This window comes from Temnothorax nylanderi, unplaced genomic scaffold (assembly GCF_030848795.1).
Source record: "Temnothorax nylanderi isolate EJ_2023f unplaced genomic scaffold, tnyl_v1.0 TNYL_tig0027_pilon, whole genome shotgun sequence".
Classification (NCBI taxonomy): Eukaryota; Metazoa; Arthropoda; class Insecta; order Hymenoptera; family Formicidae; genus Temnothorax; species Temnothorax nylanderi.
This window is the reverse complement of record NW_027249089.1, coordinates 432,458-454,862: the sequence shown is the minus strand read 5'-3', so window position 1 is coordinate 454,862 and position 22,405 is coordinate 432,458. Positions and strand designations below refer to the sequence as shown.

The 22,405-nt window shown below is 41.9% G+C and overlaps 1 protein-coding gene across 4 annotated transcripts in view; it reads left to right on the top strand.

The window, feature by feature from the left end:
* Positions 1-21,558, top strand: part of Wgn (Tumor necrosis factor receptor superfamily member wengen) — a 28,899-nt gene extending 7,341 nt beyond the window's left edge. For 2 of the 4 annotated variants that reach the window (XM_071701776.1, XM_071701777.1), the window contains 4 exons: positions 9,374-9,895; positions 10,458-10,638; positions 15,036-15,164; positions 19,726-21,558. In XM_071701776.1, coding sequence (XP_071557877.1) covers positions 9,377-9,895; positions 10,458-10,638; positions 15,036-15,164; positions 19,726-19,934 — 1,038 coding nt within the window. In that variant the 5' untranslated portion in view covers positions 9,374-9,376 and the 3' untranslated portion in view covers positions 19,935-21,558. Of the gene's footprint in view, positions 1-602; positions 1,595-2,687; positions 2,759-9,373; positions 9,896-10,457; positions 10,639-15,035; positions 15,165-19,725 lie in introns of those variants that run through there. The other 2 variants (XM_071701775.1, XM_071701778.1) reach the window with 2 other exon arrangements.
* Positions 21,559-22,405: the final 847 nt, after the last annotated feature.

Below are 22,405 nucleotides of genomic sequence, written 5' to 3'. Positions count from 1 at the left end.
GGCCCTTCAGTCCCCCCTCGCGCGGATCCCGCGCGGCAACTTCTTTTCTTCCTTTCTATCCGGAGAGAATTTCCTCTCCTATCGACCAGGCCGTGCCGATCGCAAATGATCCCGCTGCTTCCTCCGTCTCTCCTCAGGGCCGCTTTATCGCATTTACGAACCCCAGAGCCCGTATGGTTGCTTCTTTACGAATAAATAAATAAAACATGTGTAAAAATCGTGGATTATCTTTAAAAGCAACGCCCGTCGCACTTTATAAGGAATTAAAGGAGGTAAAGTGCTCGAATAATATATCTATATTAAATCTCATGTGTTTTTGATTTGTACACTCTTTTAATTATCCATCATAGAGAGATATTTAAGGAAACGTGTAATTTTAGTAAAAACTGCGCAAATCTTCTTTCTTTCTTTTTTCTTCTTTCATATTTTTAGAAATAATTTTCGAATATAATATTTTCCTCTTGAATAATTTATTTTATTACTATGTTACCACAAGATTATACTAGTCTATAAATATTTCTATTCTCCTACAATTGTTATTGTTATATTTCTATCAGAATCGTACAAACGTTTCTGTATTCCTCTTTTCATTTAATTCGCTAGAATATAAAGCTTCTACATGAAGCAATTGCATAATTTATATATACACTTTTACACACAACAAAGATGAGAAATTATTCGTGATGATTTATCATAATAAAATCTACAGGCCGTGTAATAAGAGGATATTTTTTTTTACAATACAGAATTTATTGCAACGTTTATAACCAACATTTATGCAAAATTTTATTGAATCGAATGAACGCGTTACAATTTCCTACAAAATTACGTTCTCGGAGCGAGGCCGAAGTTCTTTCAGCCGCCCAATAAATCACGGGCGCCCTAGATCGCGGGCCTAAGGCAATAAAACGTCCCTGCATCTCTCGATATCCTTCTCTTCACCTTCCTCTGCCTCTCTCTCTCTCTCTCTCTTTCTCTTTCTCTCCCGCTCCCATCTCTTTCCACGCGCACGAAGGAAACGCTCCCTCTTTTTCTCTCTCTCTCTCCGTCCCGTCCATCCGTCCGTCCGTCCGTCCGACTCGCCGCGATTAGGTCGTGGGCGGAAATCAGTATAACTAGTCGCGTCGCGACCGCGCGATGGTACGCACGTTTTCCGTCTGTTGCGTCCAGTGTATCGCGAGGAGAAAATCTCCGGTGCTCCGGTTTTTTACGCTCGCGACGTCTCGCCCCGTCTCGTCGTCGTTCATTCAGTCGTCGCGAGGAATGACAGCGTGACGGCGTCGCGACGCTGACGACGCGTTTCCTCCCGTTTTTCTCAATTTTGTTTTCTCATTTCTTTATTCTCGCCTCCTCTCCTGTGTTGCTCTCCGTCGGAAAATCGGACGGTACGGCCGACGATCGCCGGTTATCGCCGGTTCGACGTCTAAGATCGTCCCCGTAGATCCGCGACATAGTGGCGATTCGCGGGAGATTGTCACTCGGGGCTGCAGCGACGCGTCCTTCCCCCCTTCGTCCTCCTCCACCTTCTCTTCCTCCTCGTCGGCTACGTCGCCTCGGATTACATCATGACAGACACGACACCACCGAAGGCAGCGTGAGTATGCGGCCGTTGCTGGCCAGCGCGCGGCGACGATGTTGATCTAATTCGATCGGTGCGACAAATCGCGGGCGCTCTGCTCGCGTCGACGTCTGCGATGCGTCTCTCTCTCTCTCTCTCTTTCTCTCTCGTGAGGGAAAATGTGTCGTATTCGACATATGTCTGAAAATCTAAAACTTAATTTTTTTTACCCCACTTTCGGAAACGAGGTACCTGTGTGCGACAAAAAAAGAGGAGCAGTCGATACTATGTAGCTTGCGTTATTGAATGAGATTTTCGTCATGGAAACCTTGGTATTTTTGTCGCATTCTTTGAAGATTTCAATATTAATACACTTTTTTTGATATTTTATCAAAATAGAAAATTACACAATTTTATTTATATCTTCGTTACTTTCTTTCTTCATTTGTGTAATATTTTTTCTGCGTCATTACTTCTTTCAAATACATAACGCCTCTAATGATTTTATATTCATATCATACAGTTCGCTGGGAAAGGATATGGAAAGTAACAATCGTTCTACAAACTGTGCGCGAGATCGCGTCCCAAGACCAAATCGTTGATCAAAATTGCAAAATTCATCGAAATGTCGTTCGTGTTTAACTACTGAAATATAGGTATAAGGAATGTTACATTTCCTTTTTTAGCGAATATTAATTTTAATTCTATAATTATATTACACCAAATAATATGTATAATCATCATGATATATATCGCATGTTAAATTTTACCAAATTAACGCGTAATAATCGTAAATATTGAAATATATAACGAATGTTACATTTTTAACCGACTTTAAAAAAAGGAGGTTCTATATTCGGCGTGTATGTAGTATGTATGTCCACGATTTTCTCTAAAACTACTGGTTCTTTCTGTATAGTGATTTGTGAATATTTATTTGATTCTAGTTATTACACCAAATAATATGTATGATCACATATTATATACGTATATATATTACGTGTTAAATTTTATCAGACTGGCGCGCAATAATCGTAAATAAAACGCGTGATTCGCGACGTCGGTCGCACGCGGATCAGACGCGTTTCCTGACCGAACTCACCGAACGACGCTCGCGAGTCGCGAGTCGCGACAGTCGCGTTCGAGGCTTCGAGTCCTGCACGCGCGCGGGACATCAACGCGTGGCGCGGTTGAGAACAGGTGCGACGACGTGCTTGCGGGGCGAAACGTTGCGTCGCGTGTGCTAAACTCGTGATTCGCGTCTGCGTTCGGTTTCCGGTTAAACAAAACCGGTCGCGATTTCCCGAAATCCGCTTCCCTTTCCCTCCCCCCGAAACGCTGGAAGCTATTATCATCGCGTATCCGATCGATCCCGACGTGGCGCCGCGCTGGTATATAAAACACGTGGCCGGGATCCTCGCGCTAAAGTGGAGCTATTTTTTTCGATGTTTATTGAAGATCTCGCTTGGAAATAAACCGCGTGCGCGCTGGACCGGTCGGTATACCCGTCGAAAGGCCAGAGACGACTGCCGCTTCGTCCTTGCCGTTCGCCCGGTTCGCCGTCTCGCACGATTGTACCCCGTCTGTTCTAAACTTGTGGAACACTCCAACAATTTCTCTTCGTTACACTTCCTGCGGAGTAGCTTGGAGCTGACAACTCGATCTCAACAATAAATTCTTCGGTCGAACTGAAATTGGCGCGTCCACGATAAGGAATACACTGATTTTAAGCAATCAAAATGCGCTTAATTACATGTTTAGTGTAATTTTATAAGAATGCTTTATTTTATATTGATTTAATAGGGGTCTCCCCATTTCTTTCTTTTTTTCCAAAATTTTTTATTATTAAACTATCGTTTAACGTATATCATTATCGACATGATTAACTTTTAATGAACATCATATTTAATTATATAATTATAACTATATATTATATCACCTAAATTTTATTTTTTTCAGTGTATAGATTATATTACATGTACATATTAAACTTATACAACTTATAAAATATAAATCTAAATTTTTGGTCACAAGATTGCTATCGGCAACTTTTAACTGCCTATCGAAATTGTCGAAAATATTAAGTCAGTTATCACTAATTGCAAGCAATTTTCCATGTGAACAAGAGAATAAGAAATACATGTGCAATGCATAATTCGGCTGTTCAGGAAGTTTTTTAAAATTATAATTAATACTGCAAAATCTTTGTTTTTCGTAACTGCTAGGACAAGGCGGAGGGGGGGGGGGTTCAAACGATGTCCCCGCATTACTCAAACGCTCATTTATACATTCTCGCGTCGGTATGGCCGTGTAACGGCCTTTTGTCGCCGTCGGCGCGGACATGCCCGCCAAGTATTTAGGTTTCCCGCGTTGTGCGAGCCACGTCCTCGTGTCACGGCAGTCACGTCAATGAGTTCCTCGAAAGCACCGTCGAATCGTGCCTCCTCGCCACCGAAGATCGTAGATAAACCCGCGTATGAACGTCCCGTTTCGATCGGAGGATACTTGCCCGCTACACGGATAAAGTATAAAAATTAAGAACCGGGACTACATACGTTAACGGCCGATCTCAACGGTGGTTTCCTCGATAGCGAATAAATAATAGCGAGAATTTGTTTATGTCTTTGGAAAATTCTCAATAAATTTCTCGATGTTTGCCTTTGCCGTATTCGGATTTGTTTCCACGCAAATCGCCGATTTCGAGTAATTCTATCAGAATCGTTTCATTAATTTATTTATACAGAATTTACGTCTGCAAATTATAATGCGAATTCTGCAAGATGAAAAATATTTTTGTGAATATTGAGATTGTCGATAACGTTTGAATTACGGTTGAATTATACGGTTACATTTGAAATACAATTCGCTAACTGAAATTTCAGAAGTGCAAGGGTGAATACAGAAACGCAGCGTTTATTATGTCTGCGGGAGCGTTATAATACGTATAAATATTTTCTGAAACGCGTATCGTTATTATTATCACATTATAAAATATATTCCAATCTTTTCATCCGGCCGCGTAAGTCCCTCGGGATGAGCAAGTATTCCGAGAATTCAGGATGAATCGAGATGAATTAACGCGGAATCCTCTCACTCGAGCAGGTGGGAGTATTATTTACGAGAGCGTGGGAAAAGTAGCGAACACATTCCAGATCGCACGTGGCGCAAACGATTTTCCAAGCGACCACATTGCCTCCCCTAGAAGAATTTCGCCTATCGTATCATATTGTTACCAGTTAAAACTAATATTTGTAAGCTCTTGTTCAAAACGCATTAAAAACGCATTTGATACGTTTACAGTTTACAAGAAACAACATATTTTTGGCTTTTTATACTTGACTTTCAAGATTGTACACTTTACTTTTAAGACCCCATTTTCGTTATTAACCTTTAGACCGCCGGAAAGCCTAAATATAGGCTCTACGTGTGATCGGAACTTTGTATATGTTACATATAAGATATAAACACAACAATTTGAGGACTTTCTAAGAGGATTAAAGCTCATCAAATGCCGGCGCGGCGGTCTAAAGGTTAAGATTCAAATTTGGAATATTTAATTGAATCAAGATTTTTAATTTGAGGTATTTAATTTAATGTTTAATTCAAGGAATAGAACAAAATATGTATATAAAATTGGAGAAAGTGATTCTCGCTCGTATACCTATATATTATCCATGTCCTGTTCATTCAATTTCACATATATATATAACGTCAAAAATATTAAACGTTGAATGAAACAGGACTATCTACGGTTGCTGCCGCTCGTAATGACGGATGGCCGTTGTCCACGACGAAACGTAATTCGGGTCGTCACTTTAAACTGTTTACACGCATTCCGGGGAGGGAAAGAGTCGTCTTATTAGCGTCATTAAGCGAACACGTGCGGCCGTATCAAGCGCCGGCATTCTTTCGCTTCGGCAGACGTTACTCATAAAACACTGTCGCGGATTCTCCCTCTTCCTATGCTGCAGATAAATTCGTAACTGCCTCAGTGAATCCATTACGTTGAAGCTCCGTTTACTCTGTGATTATGAATTTTTGGTTGAAACTAGAGGAGATGATGGAGATACTTCTATCGAAAAAGTAGACTCGATCGTGTTATATCGGGTAAACGTGAAATAATCGATATAATTTAATATGATATTAAATTAATATAATTTATTTACATAGTACGTTTGAGACGTTTATTAAACGAATAAACGTTGCTTTTAATGATTTTAAGTTAATGATAATGAGTATTACTGGAATTATATACGATAAAAAGATCTTGACGTGATTATTTTTTTACTTTACGTGGAATTGCAAAGGAAGAGATTTTATTTCCACGAAGTCGAACGCGATCGAGAAATTCGTTTCTCGTAAAGAACGTCGCGGCGTCCGTACCTATAAGACGCAATATTGAAGAACGTACGTAAACCGGTTTAGGCCCTTATTCCCTGGAGTCAGGGCAGTTTTTTAGTTACTATTATTAGAGGCACACATGTGGCCGTGTTAAGCCATTTGTCGACGACGACGGGACAGCGGCGAGAGTACCGTTTAATAAACGATCAATCATAAATGTACGTTACAAACCGATATCATTCGATTTTCGTTATTTCTAAAATTCAGCAATTATATGTATTCCTGAAAAATCACAAGTCCGCCGAGCGAAATTACTCCACAGAATTCCGCGATAGATTCGAAATGCGAGTTTCACTATTTTTCGCTATTTTTCGTTCTATTCCCTTATTCGAGCAAGATTGCGAACGCGAAAGATCCGTCTCGCGTTGTCGTGGCCTCTCCCCCGCACGCGGCACACGAGCGGAGCTGTTGCCTCACCGCGACAACGACGCTCGTGTCCGTAATCGTTTTCGAGGCGTGCAATTGGCATCCTAATCACGGAGGAGATGAGCTCGGCGGAAGATTGCATTTGCAACGAGCGAGCGGCCGGGGTCCCACGAGAGCGAGCGAGCGAGCGAGCGAGCGAGTCCCGCGAGCGGATTACGGCCGCGGGGGGATATGTCGCGTTGCATTCTGATCGCGCGATTGCGCGCACGTACGTGGACATACTTACGTGCGTGCCCGCGAGAGAAATATGACACGCGGCGATTTGAAATGAGCGAGGAGGATCGCTGCTTCACGCGGATTCCCCGCGCGTGTAGACGAATCATCGCGCATCGTTCCTCTAGGTCGGTATTCATATTATAATCCGATCTTATAGGATCATCCATCAAAATCTACACGTTTAAAGCTATATGACCTCGAGACGCTCTGTACGGTCATTTTTTTGACCGGATGGAGTCTTAATTAAGACTGTCTACGATCAAGCTTGAGACGATCTTGAATAAGATCGTCCCTTCGCGACAAATAAGGATTGTGGCTGCCATTCGTCGTTTTTGTTTTGTACAAATAAAATATCATATCTATGTAGTTTATTGAGAAAAAAAATGAATTTAATTCAATAGTTTATATGTATAAATATTACTACAATAAGTAAATCTATGAAATAAAATGTATAAAATTCATATTTTATAGATGTGATTTTTACATTCGAATATATAGCTAATCGTGTGTAAGCTTAGTAGACAGTAAAGAGCGGAATTGCATTACAGATTGTTATATATTGACAAATTTATAAAATTAATCTACAACTCAAAAGAAAGAAATAGGAAGAATACGCGGAGATGGCTTCTCTGTATTTCCCATTTCTTGCTTTGCTTGTGAAATCCGTGATGATGTAACGTCAGAATACGAATTAGATTTAACGTTTCAAATAAAAGCAATTCCGAGTGTGGTCGGTAAATAAATAAAATAAAAATTTCTTCGTGGGTAGTCTAAAACATATGGCGGGTTTCAATCAAAAAATTGTCTAACGGTGTCTAAATTCTTAACGGACTTACATACGTCCCTCCAGTCTTTTCCCCTCCGTTCAGACAACGCTCGCCTTTCTCCCTCCTCGGACTTGCATTTTTATCGGATCACTGTTAGATAACGAAAAAGCACATATACTTTCGGCGGATGTGTACGCATTTATAGCCACTAAAACAGCGCGCGTGCTTATTCCGGTCGATTGACGCATGCTGAATTTAGTAAATAAGTATAACTCCGAACTTTCTTCTCTCAGATTTATTTTTAATATTGAAAGCCACGTGAATTTGTTTTGGATACGTGATATTGATTCTATAAAGCCGTGATCAGACTACGGATTAGGATTGAGATTGGATTGAAATTTAATCAATCAGAATAAAGAAAACTAACTTTTCAAGTTTAGTGAACTTTGCTCTAATTGGTCAAATTTCAATCCAATCTCAATCCCAATCCGTAGTCTGATCACGGCTTAACAGTGACTGTAACACAATTGTAATTATGTTTATAATATAAAACGCATTTTACGTTTTTATTAATTTTGTTGAACTGCATTGGTTCTATAAAGTAAATTCGTGAATCAAGTGTTTCAATATACTTATAATGTAAGCAACTCATTAACGAAATGTTCAAATCATGTCATTTGATAATTTGTACGCTATTATTTCGATAGCGAACAATGAAGACTTTACGCTACGCTCACGATAATCCTCAACAATTCGCAAAAAGTACAAAAAAAAAACAGAAACATTCATCACAGTCGTAATCGCAGTTAAGATACGTGATCGACAGCTGAAGTACATCGAGGATCGAGGTCGAATTTTCGCCACAGCGGGTTTCCGGCGTATTAATTACGGAGATTAATCTCGCCGGATAGGCGCGTGCTGATGAACGCGGCTCGCAATACGCGCCGCATACGGATCGCAGACGAAATCCGCAGACTATAAAAGTTTTCTGTGCACTCGCGCCCTCCGGCACCCACACACGATCGGTACACACATACGTGCGCGCGCGCGCGCACACACACAATGGCAACGGCACACACGCTCGCTCGTGCGCGGAAACGAAGGCGCGTAGACGGCCGGCCACGAGGCTATGACGTAGATGGATCGCGATTCAACGGCGGATGTAATTACATCGCGAACGAGCCGGAAGTGGAAACGGTCCGAGCGCTTTTGCGGCCTAAAGAGCGGCTTTATACGCTCGAATTACGCCGATCGACCGCGATCGACCCGTCGCCGGCCGCCGCCTCCTCTCCACATTACGTTTGCGACGCGTACACGCGACGGAGAGACGGCGAGAGACATCGAGCTTCGCCGTTCTTCGCCACGCGAGAGAACGACAGCTTTCGGACTTGAAACTTTCGATCTCAGCGGAAGAGATCTCGAGAGAGAAATGACAGTTTGATTATTTTAAAGCGGTAAAAGATGACAAATTGATTGATCGCTTTATAAACCTGATTGCTGTTTTACTTTGAAAATAATCGAAACGTAGTTTTGTCCTCCTTTACCTCCTTGTCAAGAATAGAGTTCTTACTTCTGCCTCTTATTTATTTGTTAATTTTATTTTACCTATTACAGGATTCAAAATATCTAGAACTGTCTAATTTAATTCGAACTCTCCCGGATATTTTAAAAATACGTGCAACAAAGATTGAAATGAAATTACTCTTCTCATCCTGTTCTACAATTTAGATTAACTTTTCCTACAATTACGCACTGTATTCAATATTCCGCGAATTTGTTATGCATACGTGTACCTTGTCAAACAAAAAATAAATAAAATTAATTAATTAAATTGATGAGTTGATGGTCGCGATTTCTATGCAAAGACACAAATATCACGCTACATAATGATACATAACAATAAAGAGAAAGAGAGAGACATTCATCGATGGCCGATCACGCTCGTGAGATTATAAAAATTTAAAGCCGTCTAATCAGTTTCGGTCGCGCCTGACGATGATCGCAGGTAATGCCGAGGGAATCTTGTCCCGGGTTGCTGTTGACCCTGGTGTCGGTATTCGTCGGCCTGTGCGAGTCCTCCGCCGCCGGCGGAGCCGCGACATCCGGCGCCCAGCAGCAGCCGCAGCCGCAGCCGCAGCAGCAACCGCAGCCGCAGTCGCAGCAGCCACATCCGCTCTGCGAGCCTGGCCTGGAGTTCTGGTCCGCCGAACGCGCCTCGTGCTGGCCGTGCACCCGATGCGCCCCCGAGCTCACCCTGAGCCCGTGCGCGATTCACAAGGACGCGACATGCGGCCCGCTGTCCGCGCTCGAGCTCGACTGGTCCTTCCTGTCGTCGACGGCCAGGAAGAGGCCCTCGCGAGCCGGCGATGACGACGGGGCCGTCACCTCGAACGTGCTCCTGCGGCTCCCCGAAGAAAGGACGAAAGAAGGGTCCTTCGTGGAAGCCGGTAATCTCGTCAGCCTCGATCGCGAGGACAACGGAAGCTTAGGCGACAACAAGCCGGTCTCCGCCTCGCGGGAATCAAAAGTAATTTTGGATTTTATAGAACTTTGAATCTTTGCTCTCGTAATTCCAATTACAGTTTTCGTTTTAATATTTTAATTTTAATGGGTATATAAAAACTTGTAGCTGGGATCGGAAAGCATTTACAGGAAAAGCAGTTATCGAGAAAAGATTTCAGGACTAATTTCATTCGATTTTATGGGAAACGGTATGATACGGACGTATACATTGGAGGAACTAATTTTTCGTTTCGATTAATTATAGTTTTTGAATCGCGTTGATCAAGAATTAATTGATTAAAATCACTGAGGCAATGACGATCCCCCGTTTGACGATTAATAAGCGTCAAACGATCAATGTGTGTTTTGAGTCGGCGAAAGCTGGTAGCGCGCTTTCGCTCTGTTTAATATGCGGCATAGAGTCGCATTGCCAAAGTCGGTTGCACTTCGCATCGTGTCACGAAAGTAAATGATAAAAGATAAACCTTATCGGCGTGTCAAATAATTTCTTTCGAAAGAGACAGAGTTACAGAGTGGAGTTAACGTGGTGAGGACTGAGGATTAACACGTCGGATTTTATGACGCAGACGGCACACGATCCTCGGGAGAGGAGAAAATCGGTCGCCGAGGACAATCTACCGTGGGACTGGCAGACCGGCGCTCTGGTCCTCGCGGTATGCGCCTGCATAGTGTTCTTCCTGGTAGCGGGATGCTCAGCTCTCGTCTACGCCAGGCAATGGCGGCGAATGAAGAGGAACTTCGAGCCAGGTAAGAGAAAACTCGAAGGAAACATATGTAACATAACGTATGATAACTCAAGAGAATCGCTCTCAGAAAAATCCAAACTCTCTTTCTTTGAATATATACGGACTCTCTCTTGAGAGAGAGAGTCCCTTTTCTGCAGAATCCTGATGAATATGAGCTTCTATTGAGAATTCACTTCCAGCAATTTTAATGGGTTTGATTTTGCAATAATTTTTAACCGCGCACCCGGTGTCATTTTTTTGCCGCGTCACGTAATTCGCGTAATCGGAATAATATCATTGTCGATCGCTATGCATCCGCGATACTTCCCTCCGGAGATGGGGAAGACGGAGGATCCGTATCTCGCGAGGCAAAGGGAGCCGCACTGTCGGGATGTCGGTGGGAAAGAATACAGATGCACGTATATACATACACGTGCGGAGCGGCGAGAGACAGAGACAGAGACAGAGAGAGAGAGAGGGGGGGGAGAGACAAAGTCCCTTAAAATGCACGACGAGATTTTCTTCATTAGAGGGCCGATCACGGCCGTTCCTCACCTTGGATCGACCTACCGCGCCCGGATATGACGTCCCCAACGACGTCCAGCGCGCGATGCGTACCGTCACCCACGCCGTCCTCGTCATCGTTCCGCGTTCGCTACACTCCGAAATATGAGCAACAATTGTTGCTCGGATACGTGTGGATTAACGGTAACGACCAACTGGTTCGGCTGATTCTCTGTTAGCTGTTTTCGGGATTGAAATTTCATGTAACTCGCTCATTTTTTGCGACACGAAAACGAAATGTTTAGTTTTGTTTAAGCGAATCTATTAAAATTAAAATCAATTTTAAAAAGTGAAAAGTCATCATTACATAAATGAATTTATCGCGAGATTTATGCTGGTGGAAACGGAAGCGAGAAAGAAGAGGTGGCTTGCTTCATTCATAATTTCGTTCATTCATTCATGCTTGATAGTAGAAATTGTACTATATAGAGCGAGTTATTTTCAATCTTTCCGATTTGGATCCATCCGCTTCTTCGTCGAACTTTACGTAATTTCAACCTGATGTGTGTGTGTCCAAGAAAATCTATCAAGTAATATTAAATATGATGATGTTAATGATAATATTAAAATATGAGTAAAAAATAAAAATGACCGAATAATGAATAGTCAACATTTTATCTAGCTTTTCTTCGCGTTATACTTTCGAATTTGCTCGAAAGAATCCTTCGCTATATCAATCAAAAGATGAGTATGTTGATTCTTAAAACCTGATCGCGATATTTTTGCTCGTCTATTTCTTAGAAATAAAATTTTTTTAACATTACTAAAGTCGGACGTCGCAAGTATATGGTATATTAAAAACTTGTCCGGATTAAATTCGAATTAAATTATTCCATCAAATTTCAAAAGCTCTTAGCCGACGTTGTTCGAGGGCAGAGTATAGCATCTGTTTTCGGCAGACACTGCGTCATACGTATGTAATCCGTATCGCGGTTCACGTAAGGAGCGAATCGCGGAATCGCGTAACGACTCTTGCAGACACTCGACGGCACGCTGCAACGTGTGTACGACGTTACTATCTGAATTTGCATAACGAGCAGTACGCAGAACTCCTCCTCGCAGGAACCCTCCCCGTCGTCGCTTCCCCCCTCCTACTCCTCCTCCTCCTCCTCCTCCTCCTCCTCCTCTTTGCCTCCCTATCTCCTTCTGCGAGTCAACGTATCGCGCCACATATCGCGTGTACGTTTGTGAGAACCGATTCAGCCACGTTTCGTTAATGAACGCCGTATGAATGAAGCCTCTCGTCCGTCCGGCGGGTGTGCGCGCGTGTATCGCCTTTTAAATCTACACTTTCGGCGAAACGCACGCCGCGCGTCGCAACGCTGTCGACGTCGCGTCGACGCGAAATATACACTTGCGGATAAATCGTACGTTGTTTCAGATTAATCTTGTAATATACGAAAGATTGTGATATTGTTAGCAAAGATTTATTTCTAGAAACCGGATCTATAAATTCATCGACCAATTCGGGGCCTGTTAGATGCTATATTCATCTTCGCCCTCTCTGTTGTTAATCAATTTGAACGTCACGCCTTAAAGAAATCTCGTTGAAGCGCGTTTGAAATTAAACAGAGCCTAAGAGCCTCATTATCTATCTACGAGTATTAATTTGCGCGAGAGACTGCTTATATTTGAAGTAAAATGATGCGACAGCTAAGAGCACGAGATGATATGAAATTCGTTTCTGAGAACGTCGGGATTACAACGCGATTAGGAAATTGTGGATAAAATTCGCACTTTGGGCGAGAAACGAAAGAAAACGGAATTACGAGAAGCAATAAAATTATTACAATAGAAATCGTGATTTTACAGGACGAATTTCGAATAATATCCTCGTTTCGCGTTTCAGAGAGACGTCCTCGTATAAAAATTACATTTCGAGGCTACCTCGAGCGTGTTGCACGCGAAATCCGTTGAATTTTATTGCAATTGCATTCCCATTAATATTTATTGCTCGCGAATTATGTACATAGCTAATTAATACTAATTATACACACGGTATAATCGCGCGCGCGCGCCCGCATGCGAGCGATTTATACCGTACTAACTTGATACCCATGCTTCGCTACGGTATATGTAACTACTTTAGATAAAAAATCAAGTCGATATCTCATCGGGTCTAAGAGACATTGAGAAATCCGTGAAAACATAATTTACCCCTTTTCACTTCCTTAGGGGTCAAATTTCTAAAAATTCCTTCTTAGTGGGTGCGCTTATTACGTCATGGAAAGAATATACTCCCCGAATTTCATTTTTTCTAAGTTTAGGAGCTTTCTAAGGTTTGGGCTGAGCGTTAATGAGTCAGTCAGTCAGTCAGGACATTTGTTTATATAAATATATAATGTTAATAAAAGCGGTTGCTGTTAACGTTGCTTCATTCTACCTGTAACTGTAACTTTGATCGCACTTTGTAGTATATATCATGGCATTATTGCCGGAAGCCCGTATTATCAAAGCGGGTCGCGATCCCTGTCGTTCTCGTCAAACAACGGCGCGGGAGAGCATTATACTTTTTTTTGCTACTTTTTCATCCATTTTTCGCGAAGTATTTATTGAAGTCCTTCAAGTTCCAATAATTATATTATGATCAGATTAAATGAATTAATGAATATAATCAAACGGAGATAGGAGAAACTTTTCCTTGAAAAAGAAAGGACCGTAATGCGAACAGTTTTTCAATTATGACCGATTAGAAGTATATTGGTCTTGAATGTTACAAATGCATATATAAGATCTTATTTTTACAAATATATATACGTATGTATTATTTTAGAATTTTATTTGAATAAACTTAAAAGATATATAATGAAGTGTAAGATATAATTTCGAAAAGATTATGTAAGCATTGCGTTCCAAAGTTTTGAAAAAACAATATTTATTTTACTTCTTCAATATTCCGCATATTATATTTATATGCGAAGTTTTCGATCTATTTTATTCACATATGTTGAAGAGAAGAAGGGAAAAACGACCTTATTTTGCGTCTACGCTTTTATAAAATAAACATGATTGGTAACCGTGAAACGGACGCTCGGTACGCGTGTGTAATCGGTACCGTTTGATTGCGGCTGACGGTCGGCCCACCCGGTGCTTCTGATTAGAAATAGCGGTCGGAGGGGCGAGAGGGTCGAGGACTTATGGGGATACTGCTCGAGCCGGGAACCATTAGGGGAACCGAACGTACACACCATGGGCCTCCGGAGAAAATCGAGCCGCATTCCACAGACGTCCTCGATGCATTTCACGTCGACTGTACTCGTCGATGCAACAGTATGCGTTGCAAATTGCATTTTTACGATGTCATCTCAAGAGATTTTGTTCGGATTTTATTCGCCTAATTTGCACATGTGTATATTAATCCAGACATTATACCGCAACAGAGATAAATAGTTAAAATATATAATTAATATATTAATAGAGAAATATTTTCTAATTGATATATTTAGTAATGAAGAAGATCTCGGATGTAAAAAAATTCAAGTTTCAGGCTACAGTTGCATGCTTTTAACATTTATATAATTTTTGTTATTTGAAGAATTTATAATTCGCATCTCGAACAATTCTTTTCAAAATTGTTATGATTTTAAAAGAAAAATTTAATTATTTTCCCTAGGTCAATAATTTCATTTGGATAATAGATACATTTTGCGTGTAATTATATCGAAACTCATCATCAGTTAATTTTAGTTTAGTTTATTTACACCTTTGTGCCCTGAAGACAATGATACTTCCAAAATTATAATTTATAGTTTTTATAATTGTAAAATCTAATTTTGATTTAAAGTAAAATTTTTAACGCGATTAGTACAACAGTTTATACTTAAAAATGACTGATGAATCGCAATTTTGTTGCAGCGGGTCTCGAGGAGATCTCGGCCAGGTTGAACCTGATGGTGAAGGCGGAGCTGGCCGAGCTGGTCGCAGGGGCACCGATGAGCCCAGGTGATCCCGAAACCAGATGTCAGTATCTCGAGAAGCTTTTAGGTAAGCACGGTCAGAATTTTAAGACTCCCGTTCGTAGTTATAAATCCTCGCGACGACGACCACTTGACGTTACCACCTGTGAGCGTTGGTCATCGCTCTTCTCTAAGAAGCTGATATACGTCTAGATAGAGGTCGAATATACTCGACAGCGCTTAGCGATAAAGATACCACACCCTTGCATCCAAGTATTTTAATTACTCCCAAACATCGAAAATGACACGTAATCGGTTGTCATACTTACAAAACTAAAGATGCACGTTCATTTTAAAATGTTTCAGCTATTTCAAACGAATAAATATCGCTATTTTATATTTAAAAAATTTTGCATTGCATTGGAGAGCAAATTTTTGAGTTCTCATTTAAGCAAAGAATTTTACTCTCTCGCAAATCAAACACCACACGTAAATTGATTTACTTTCAAATATTTCAAAATTTTTATTTTAATATAACTTGAAACATTTGAATATTTCAAAGTCGCCTGTTTTACTTGCCAGCGTTACGCCGAATTGCGTGAGAAATAATTTAAAATATCGGCGGGTCGGCGAGCGCGGGGGTGAAGTCGGGGCGTAAAATTCGGGCCTGCCGGGCCTGCGTCGTTACGTACTACGCGTCGCGTTTTGCAATCAGCACTTCCATTGCGCGCGGCCGTGTAAGATGTAGTTGCGTGCACGTTCGCAATGATCATTTCGTGTGCCGAAAGGAAGGAGGGGCGAGGGAGGGACCGGACGACAAATGGACGGGTACGATCTCGCGAAGCGGGGGAGGGGGGGGGGGAGGGGACGGCTGGCGATATCAAGCGCACAATAAATTCGCTTAACTCGCACCGCACTTGAATGAGCTTCACACGCGCGCGCTTCACACGGGATGACCGTGAAGTACCGTCCAGTGGTCGGCACGCCGGAAGTCTTTGTTTCTCTTTTTTTTTTCTTTCGGGGTATACGCCGCTTAAATATTAGGCGCGAATCGATCTGTTCGAGATACTCGGAAATCTCGATCAACTTTAATTAATTGGAATTTTAGATTGGCGATTAAATTCAGGGATAAACGGGGATAATCGGTCGTGCCTACAATGTAGCGAGTGGGCGGGCGGTCGACGTTCGGAACGTATCTTTCGGTACGAAGGTTTCCATGCGTGCCGGATTATATGCGGGAGGTGGCGGGCGAAGGGCGAGAGGTTCCGCGTTGACACACATACGCGGCACGTGGCTCATTATCGAGCTTTCATTCAGCGCATTGTTCCTTTACGCGTTCGTTTCCGCTACGATACGCGATATTTGCATAATACGTAATATCGCACGTTCCGCATTTTTGCCGCGAGGGGTGGGGGGGCAAGGAGGACGGGGGGGGTCTCGAATACAGAGAGAAGGATAGGCGAGCACGCATGCGATAATTATTTATATCTTCATTAATATGGATCTCTTTTTAATCTTGCTGTTATCGCCTTTTGAGTCTCGCACTGTTCTCCTTTATCTCTTTCAACCTCTTTAATTTTACAAATATTAATTCTGATGACTTGCAGGATTATTTATTATACGTCCTATACACAGAAAAAAAAGAAGTGTAAATCAAAACTTATATACTCAAATTAATGCGTTTATTGTTTCGTACATACGCAACAATCTATAATCTTCTTATAAGAATCTCAACTTTTTGTCTCAACTTTTTTTCTTGGATGGTTGAAACTATATAAAGTGACCATTTAAATAAGTTTTCTTTATTTAACGCAAAATTATCTCATTTCAAGCTTTCCACGTTGAAACTAAAAATATTTTAAAATCAAGAATTACATTCTTTTTTCCTGTGTAAACATCTTTTTTCCCCTCGATTGGGAAATAGACATATTTCTCAATCGCGCAATCTTAATTTCACTCTTAAATAAATTGAAGCTTTAATTTTTTTTTAACGAAAACCGAAGAGTCTTTCCTAAGCCGCAATATGCAAAATTAAACGCTCGGGCGCGTCTCATAAAATTGAAAATGCGCGTCAGGCTTTGCGTCTTGATGAATTAACCTTTTACCGGAATTTCCGATACGCGTTAAGTTCCGACCTTCGGGCTTCGGCGAAACCGACGCCGCGCTCTTCCATAATATCCGCCGCATCCGCGCGCGCGTGATAAATCGCATCTCTCGCTCGGCAGATCGCCGCGGGCAGACGCGCGCACGTGCGTTACGTCAGAGCGCGGATTTTCAACATGCGCTCGCACCACGCCGCGTGATATTTTTGGGAGGCCGGTGGCTGCGTCTGCGCTAGTCTGCAGTCTGCAGTAGACGGACGGACCTTTAAAACAGACGAGACGGGACGGGACAGAGGAGCTTACGCCGCGCTCTCCACGCCGCGTGAGAATTATTTATTCGCGCGCGAAAACAAAATGACGCGATTGTTCGGACGTTTATCTGCCAGCTGCCTTCATTCATCCGCGCGGCGCGACTCGGCTCGGCTCGGCTCGGCTCGGCTCGGCTCGGCGCTCGGCTTGGCGTCGCGCGCCGCACGCCGTGCTCTAACTTTAGCGCGCGCCAAAGTCGCGCCAGCGCCAGCGGGTTTGTGGATAATAAGCACGGTTTATACAGGATAGTACGGTAAATGGTTAAAGTGTTTTTTCAAGCGAGATTGTTTGCTATTCTCTGCCGGAAAGTCGAGCTTATTAGATTGAGATTATAAGGCCCACGCTCTCTCGCGTGCGTGAGAGAAATTTTCAGTCTATCGTCGAGCCTCGGTATACGTAACGATGGCCAACAAATGGGCAGGATTGTAAAAAAAAGACAGATATACGTAAATTAATCAAATATATTCTTTTCTGTTTTTAGTGATTATTCTTTATTTTCTTTTACTGTTTTATCTGCGTGAGATTTTCGTATTTATTGATTCTTTCATCTATTACCTGTATTTATTTTCTTTTCTTCTATTCTAGCTTTATGTTACCAGCCAGGATTTTAGGAGAAGCGTGAATTCTTAATTGTGTGAAAGGACAATTTTCCTATTATTTAATATATTATACAGTTGAATTGCCCGTTTCTTCTAAAACTGACAATTATTTGTGTGAAGATAATAGAAAAAACGATAAATACAAATAATAGACAAAAAAAGATTATGGAGAAAATGTTACGCAAATGGAATATATATGAATATATACAATATTTCATGAATGGAATATATTCCTATATATATATTTTTCTTGATGAATATATATACATATATATTTATATTCATAAAGAAGATATAATGGAAATATAAGTGAAAGAGATATATCACTTATCGAAAAGTAGTTTAAGAAGTTTGCATTCCTGAAAGAAATATTTTTCACTTCGTAGCTTTATACCTTGCTAATATTTACTTTTGCCGTACTGATAGCCATCGTTACACGCTGGCGCGTAAATGCCAGAAACACAGAGAGCCGAGTCAAGAAATTCAAAATAGAGAATTGAAGGGACTTAAACGGGATAAAAGAAAAGAGAACAAAATGCATCGCGATATCTTAGCTTCCAAAACTTTACTATTGTGTGATTGTTGCAAAATTGTCATCATTGAAATTTTCCACCGTGACATATCTGTGCTGCGATTCGTAAGACCCTAAAGCGAGTCGTTCCGCGCCCTGCGGGGCATCGTGCCGGTTCGCGAGGGCGGTTCGGGTTCGGGGGGCTTTCGAAGCCACCGAATTCGCCACTGCGCGCCGCCTTGTTGCATTTTCGAGTTTGACGCGCGTAAGCCGCGCGAGCGTGAGCCCGAAAATCAATCCGTCGCCAATTTTAGCAGCGGCCGGCGCGCGGCGCGTCAATATACGCCACGCTCTCGGCCGGAAAGCGAGACGGGGGATCTTTTCCCCCGCCGGAATATTTCATTGCGCTCCCACGCCTCGGAAGTTGTATTTATATGTGGACCGGCCGCTACCGGAAGCGTAACGCGATGTACACGGTGCTCCCGAAATACATACGACACGCGCGCGCGTCCGACGTTCGAGTCGTGACGCGCGTCCCGCGTGCGTCCGTTCCCTCGAGACTGATTGCCGCGTGGGTCCACGCTTTAATTTTTCGAGTTTTCGTAAGATCTCAAAAACGAGCAAATTATTTTTCATCTGACGGAGAGATTCCCTGATAATTACAAGTGTACAGGCGCGCGTTTGAAAGTCGATGATTAATCGTACCTCGATCGATGAAGGAAGTCAATTAAATGAAGTACCGATATCCGAATGTGCTGCAAAGATAATTTTTTCGCGCTTAACACGGTTCCCTTTTCGATTACTTATATTTATTACGTCAGCTATCGCATCGGCTCTAAATTAACCCGAATTTCCAAGTCGCATTATAGGGACACGACAAATTAACGCGGCGCGACAATTTTTCTTTTTCTCTTTTCTCGAAAAACTCTCCGAGTTCGAGCAGTTCGCTTGAATCGGACAATTGTAGAGTAAGAGAGTCTCTATCTCATCCTATATAAATATGATCACAAACCGCGCGACGCAAATCGCGTGTGCGTGAGACCCCCTGTTTCGAAACGCAGAGCCTCTTCTCCCTACGCTCGCGCTTGACCGACGGACCCGGTGAGGATTCGTTTACTCTGCTTGCAGACCGGAAACGAGAGACTCCGGCGGTGGCGACGGCGACGGCGGCGACGGCGGCGACGGCGGCGGCTGGCTGGCCGGAGGCGGCGGCCGGTAACTTGTACATCGAGGAGGGGAGCACGACGACGCCGAGGAGTAAGCGATCGCAGATCGCGCGGATTCAGCGTAACATCGAGACCATTCTCAGTCACAAGACGAGTCAGGGCGCCGATTGATCGGGGGGAGATCCCCTTAGACCCCCGTTGCTTGGGGTGTTCGCGCACCACATTTTCACGAATTTAGTGTCACCTTGCACGAAGGAACCCGAACTAACCGGAATCGGCGCTCCTTCCGCGAGGATTCTCCAACGAGGATCTAATAAGGGATCTAGCAGAATCGATTTTGCGCCTCCCGAACGTCCTTCGAGTCATCCTCGCGAGCGGAAGAAACTCAGGAGGAAAGTTTCTGAGACGCCGAGATAAATTAAATTTATAAAATTTTTTTAATGTAATTCCACGCTCGCGTTATATAATGTATAATTTGTAGTTTTTTTCCGTGGAAGGAATCGTCGAGATCAAAGACACGATCTTGCAGAATCAGATTCTGTCGGCTGTGTCTTCAATTCGTCCATCTTTGACGGAAGATTCAGCACGTTCGGAGGAACGGGAGCTAAGGGGCATTAGGCCGAACTGCGTCAATTTTGTAACTCGATATTGTTAAGTGTAATGTAGTGTAATTCGTTACGACAACCAGGCAATCGAATACTCACTTTGGATTGGCTGCACCAACGTTTGCTCTCGATTAACTAAATATTTTTTGTCTCTCTCCATGCATATTACAATTACCGGAATGAGGAAACGAAAGAATTGCTGATTATACAGTTCAACATAAAATGACTTTTTTTTCGAATACCAGAACGAGAATAGACATTTTCTATTAGTTTTTGGATACTGAATACGAATCTGGTTTCCAAATTGCTCCATCACGTTACAATTTTAAGAAATTTGCAATTAAAGTTGCCTTTTTACAACTATAACTGCAAATTTCTCCAAATTGTGACGTGATAGAACAATTTAATAAACAGGGTCGTATACAGCGTCCAAAGAACTACAGGAAATAATTAGTCTTGTTCTAAAGTTTTTTTTTTATTGAACTTATGTTATAATTCAATAAGCAATATCGCGATGTGATCAATCCTCAAAAATGCACTTTTATATTCAGATCAAACGAATCTTCGCCAAGTTTCCCGTAGAATTTAAGTCAAATAAGTCAAACTTCCTCTGTTTGATTTAAACGCGCGAACCATTAATTACAACTTTATATATCTCAGAAGTAAATTCCCGCGTTCTCACTTCAATTAAACAAGATGTGTATATTATTAAATGGTGCTACGACATCTAGATGATTATATTGGACGGTGCAATTTGATCATTCGAGGCATGATCGATTAGGGAAGTCATCCTAAAGCAGTTAGTCGTCCAGCATCGTTGGTGCGACTGAACCGAGATTATTTTATACAAGAGAAAGAGAGAGAGAGAGAGTGCAATTGAGTAACGAACAAATTGAAAGTTTGTCGCTGCGATCAGGTCAGATTTAGGTGCGACTTCTCTCGTTCTCTCCTTGTTTATTTCTCTCTGACGAATTAATAAAACCGTCGTGAGGAGGCGACCTATCTCCCGCGCCGTGTCCCGAAGCTCGAGCGCGACTCGAGCAACGAACGACACGGCCGTATGTCCGAGGGATTCTATTTCTCTCTTCCTCTTTCCGATAGCTTTAACACGCGACGAACACTGTAATATAAAGCGCTTCTGTATTCATACACGCATGATAACGCAAGCAATAAAGTAAGATTATAACATATATTCATCGATGGGCTGTTTTATTTCTTTCCCGGAAACGATGGAGACTAAACGCATGGAATCTTGCGATATCCGGTAAACCATGCGTATGTGAAACATATATATGTGTAGGACGTCCAAATTTAGATAAGATGTGAGATTTATATCGAAGAGTCAACTTTTCTTCAGGAAGGATGCAAGAACGCGAATAAGGCTATTATTTCTTGTAAACTTGCTAGTCCAATTATTTTTTCGACTTTAGTAAAGCACAAACGACGTTCTGTCATTCATTTTTGAATATATTCTACCTGAAGCTTAATTCACGGAAAACTCTGTTTTAAATTACTTGTAGCTAGATAAACAGTTTACACTTTATTATATATTTTTGAATATTTTGAAGCTTATAATTATCGTAGAAAGCCTCCTATTTTAAATAGCTTGCAATTAGAAGATTGTTTTTCGCTCCTTTCAAGTAAAGCGCGAACGACATTTCATTCAATTTTGAATCTTAATTTTCGCGAAAAAACTTCTATTTCAAATAATTTATAGGTAGAAAATTACCCTTCGTTATTTTTGCTAATAAGTATTAAGTCAACAGAACAAATAATGCTAATATGTATATTACGCAATACTACCAGCCGCTATTTCTAGAACACCATGCGTAAAACAACATCGCTTTAATGTAAGTGCTGAGAGATATGGACCAATTAATTTTACCATGTACAATGTCGCTATTATTGCCGAAAAGTTATTGCGCACAGTACTATTACCAAGATCCACGACGAGGCAATAGAGCTCGTAAATCGCGAGCTTACACGCGTTGTCACGTGTGCGCACATAGGCTGGATTCTATCTAGTGGGGAAACCGG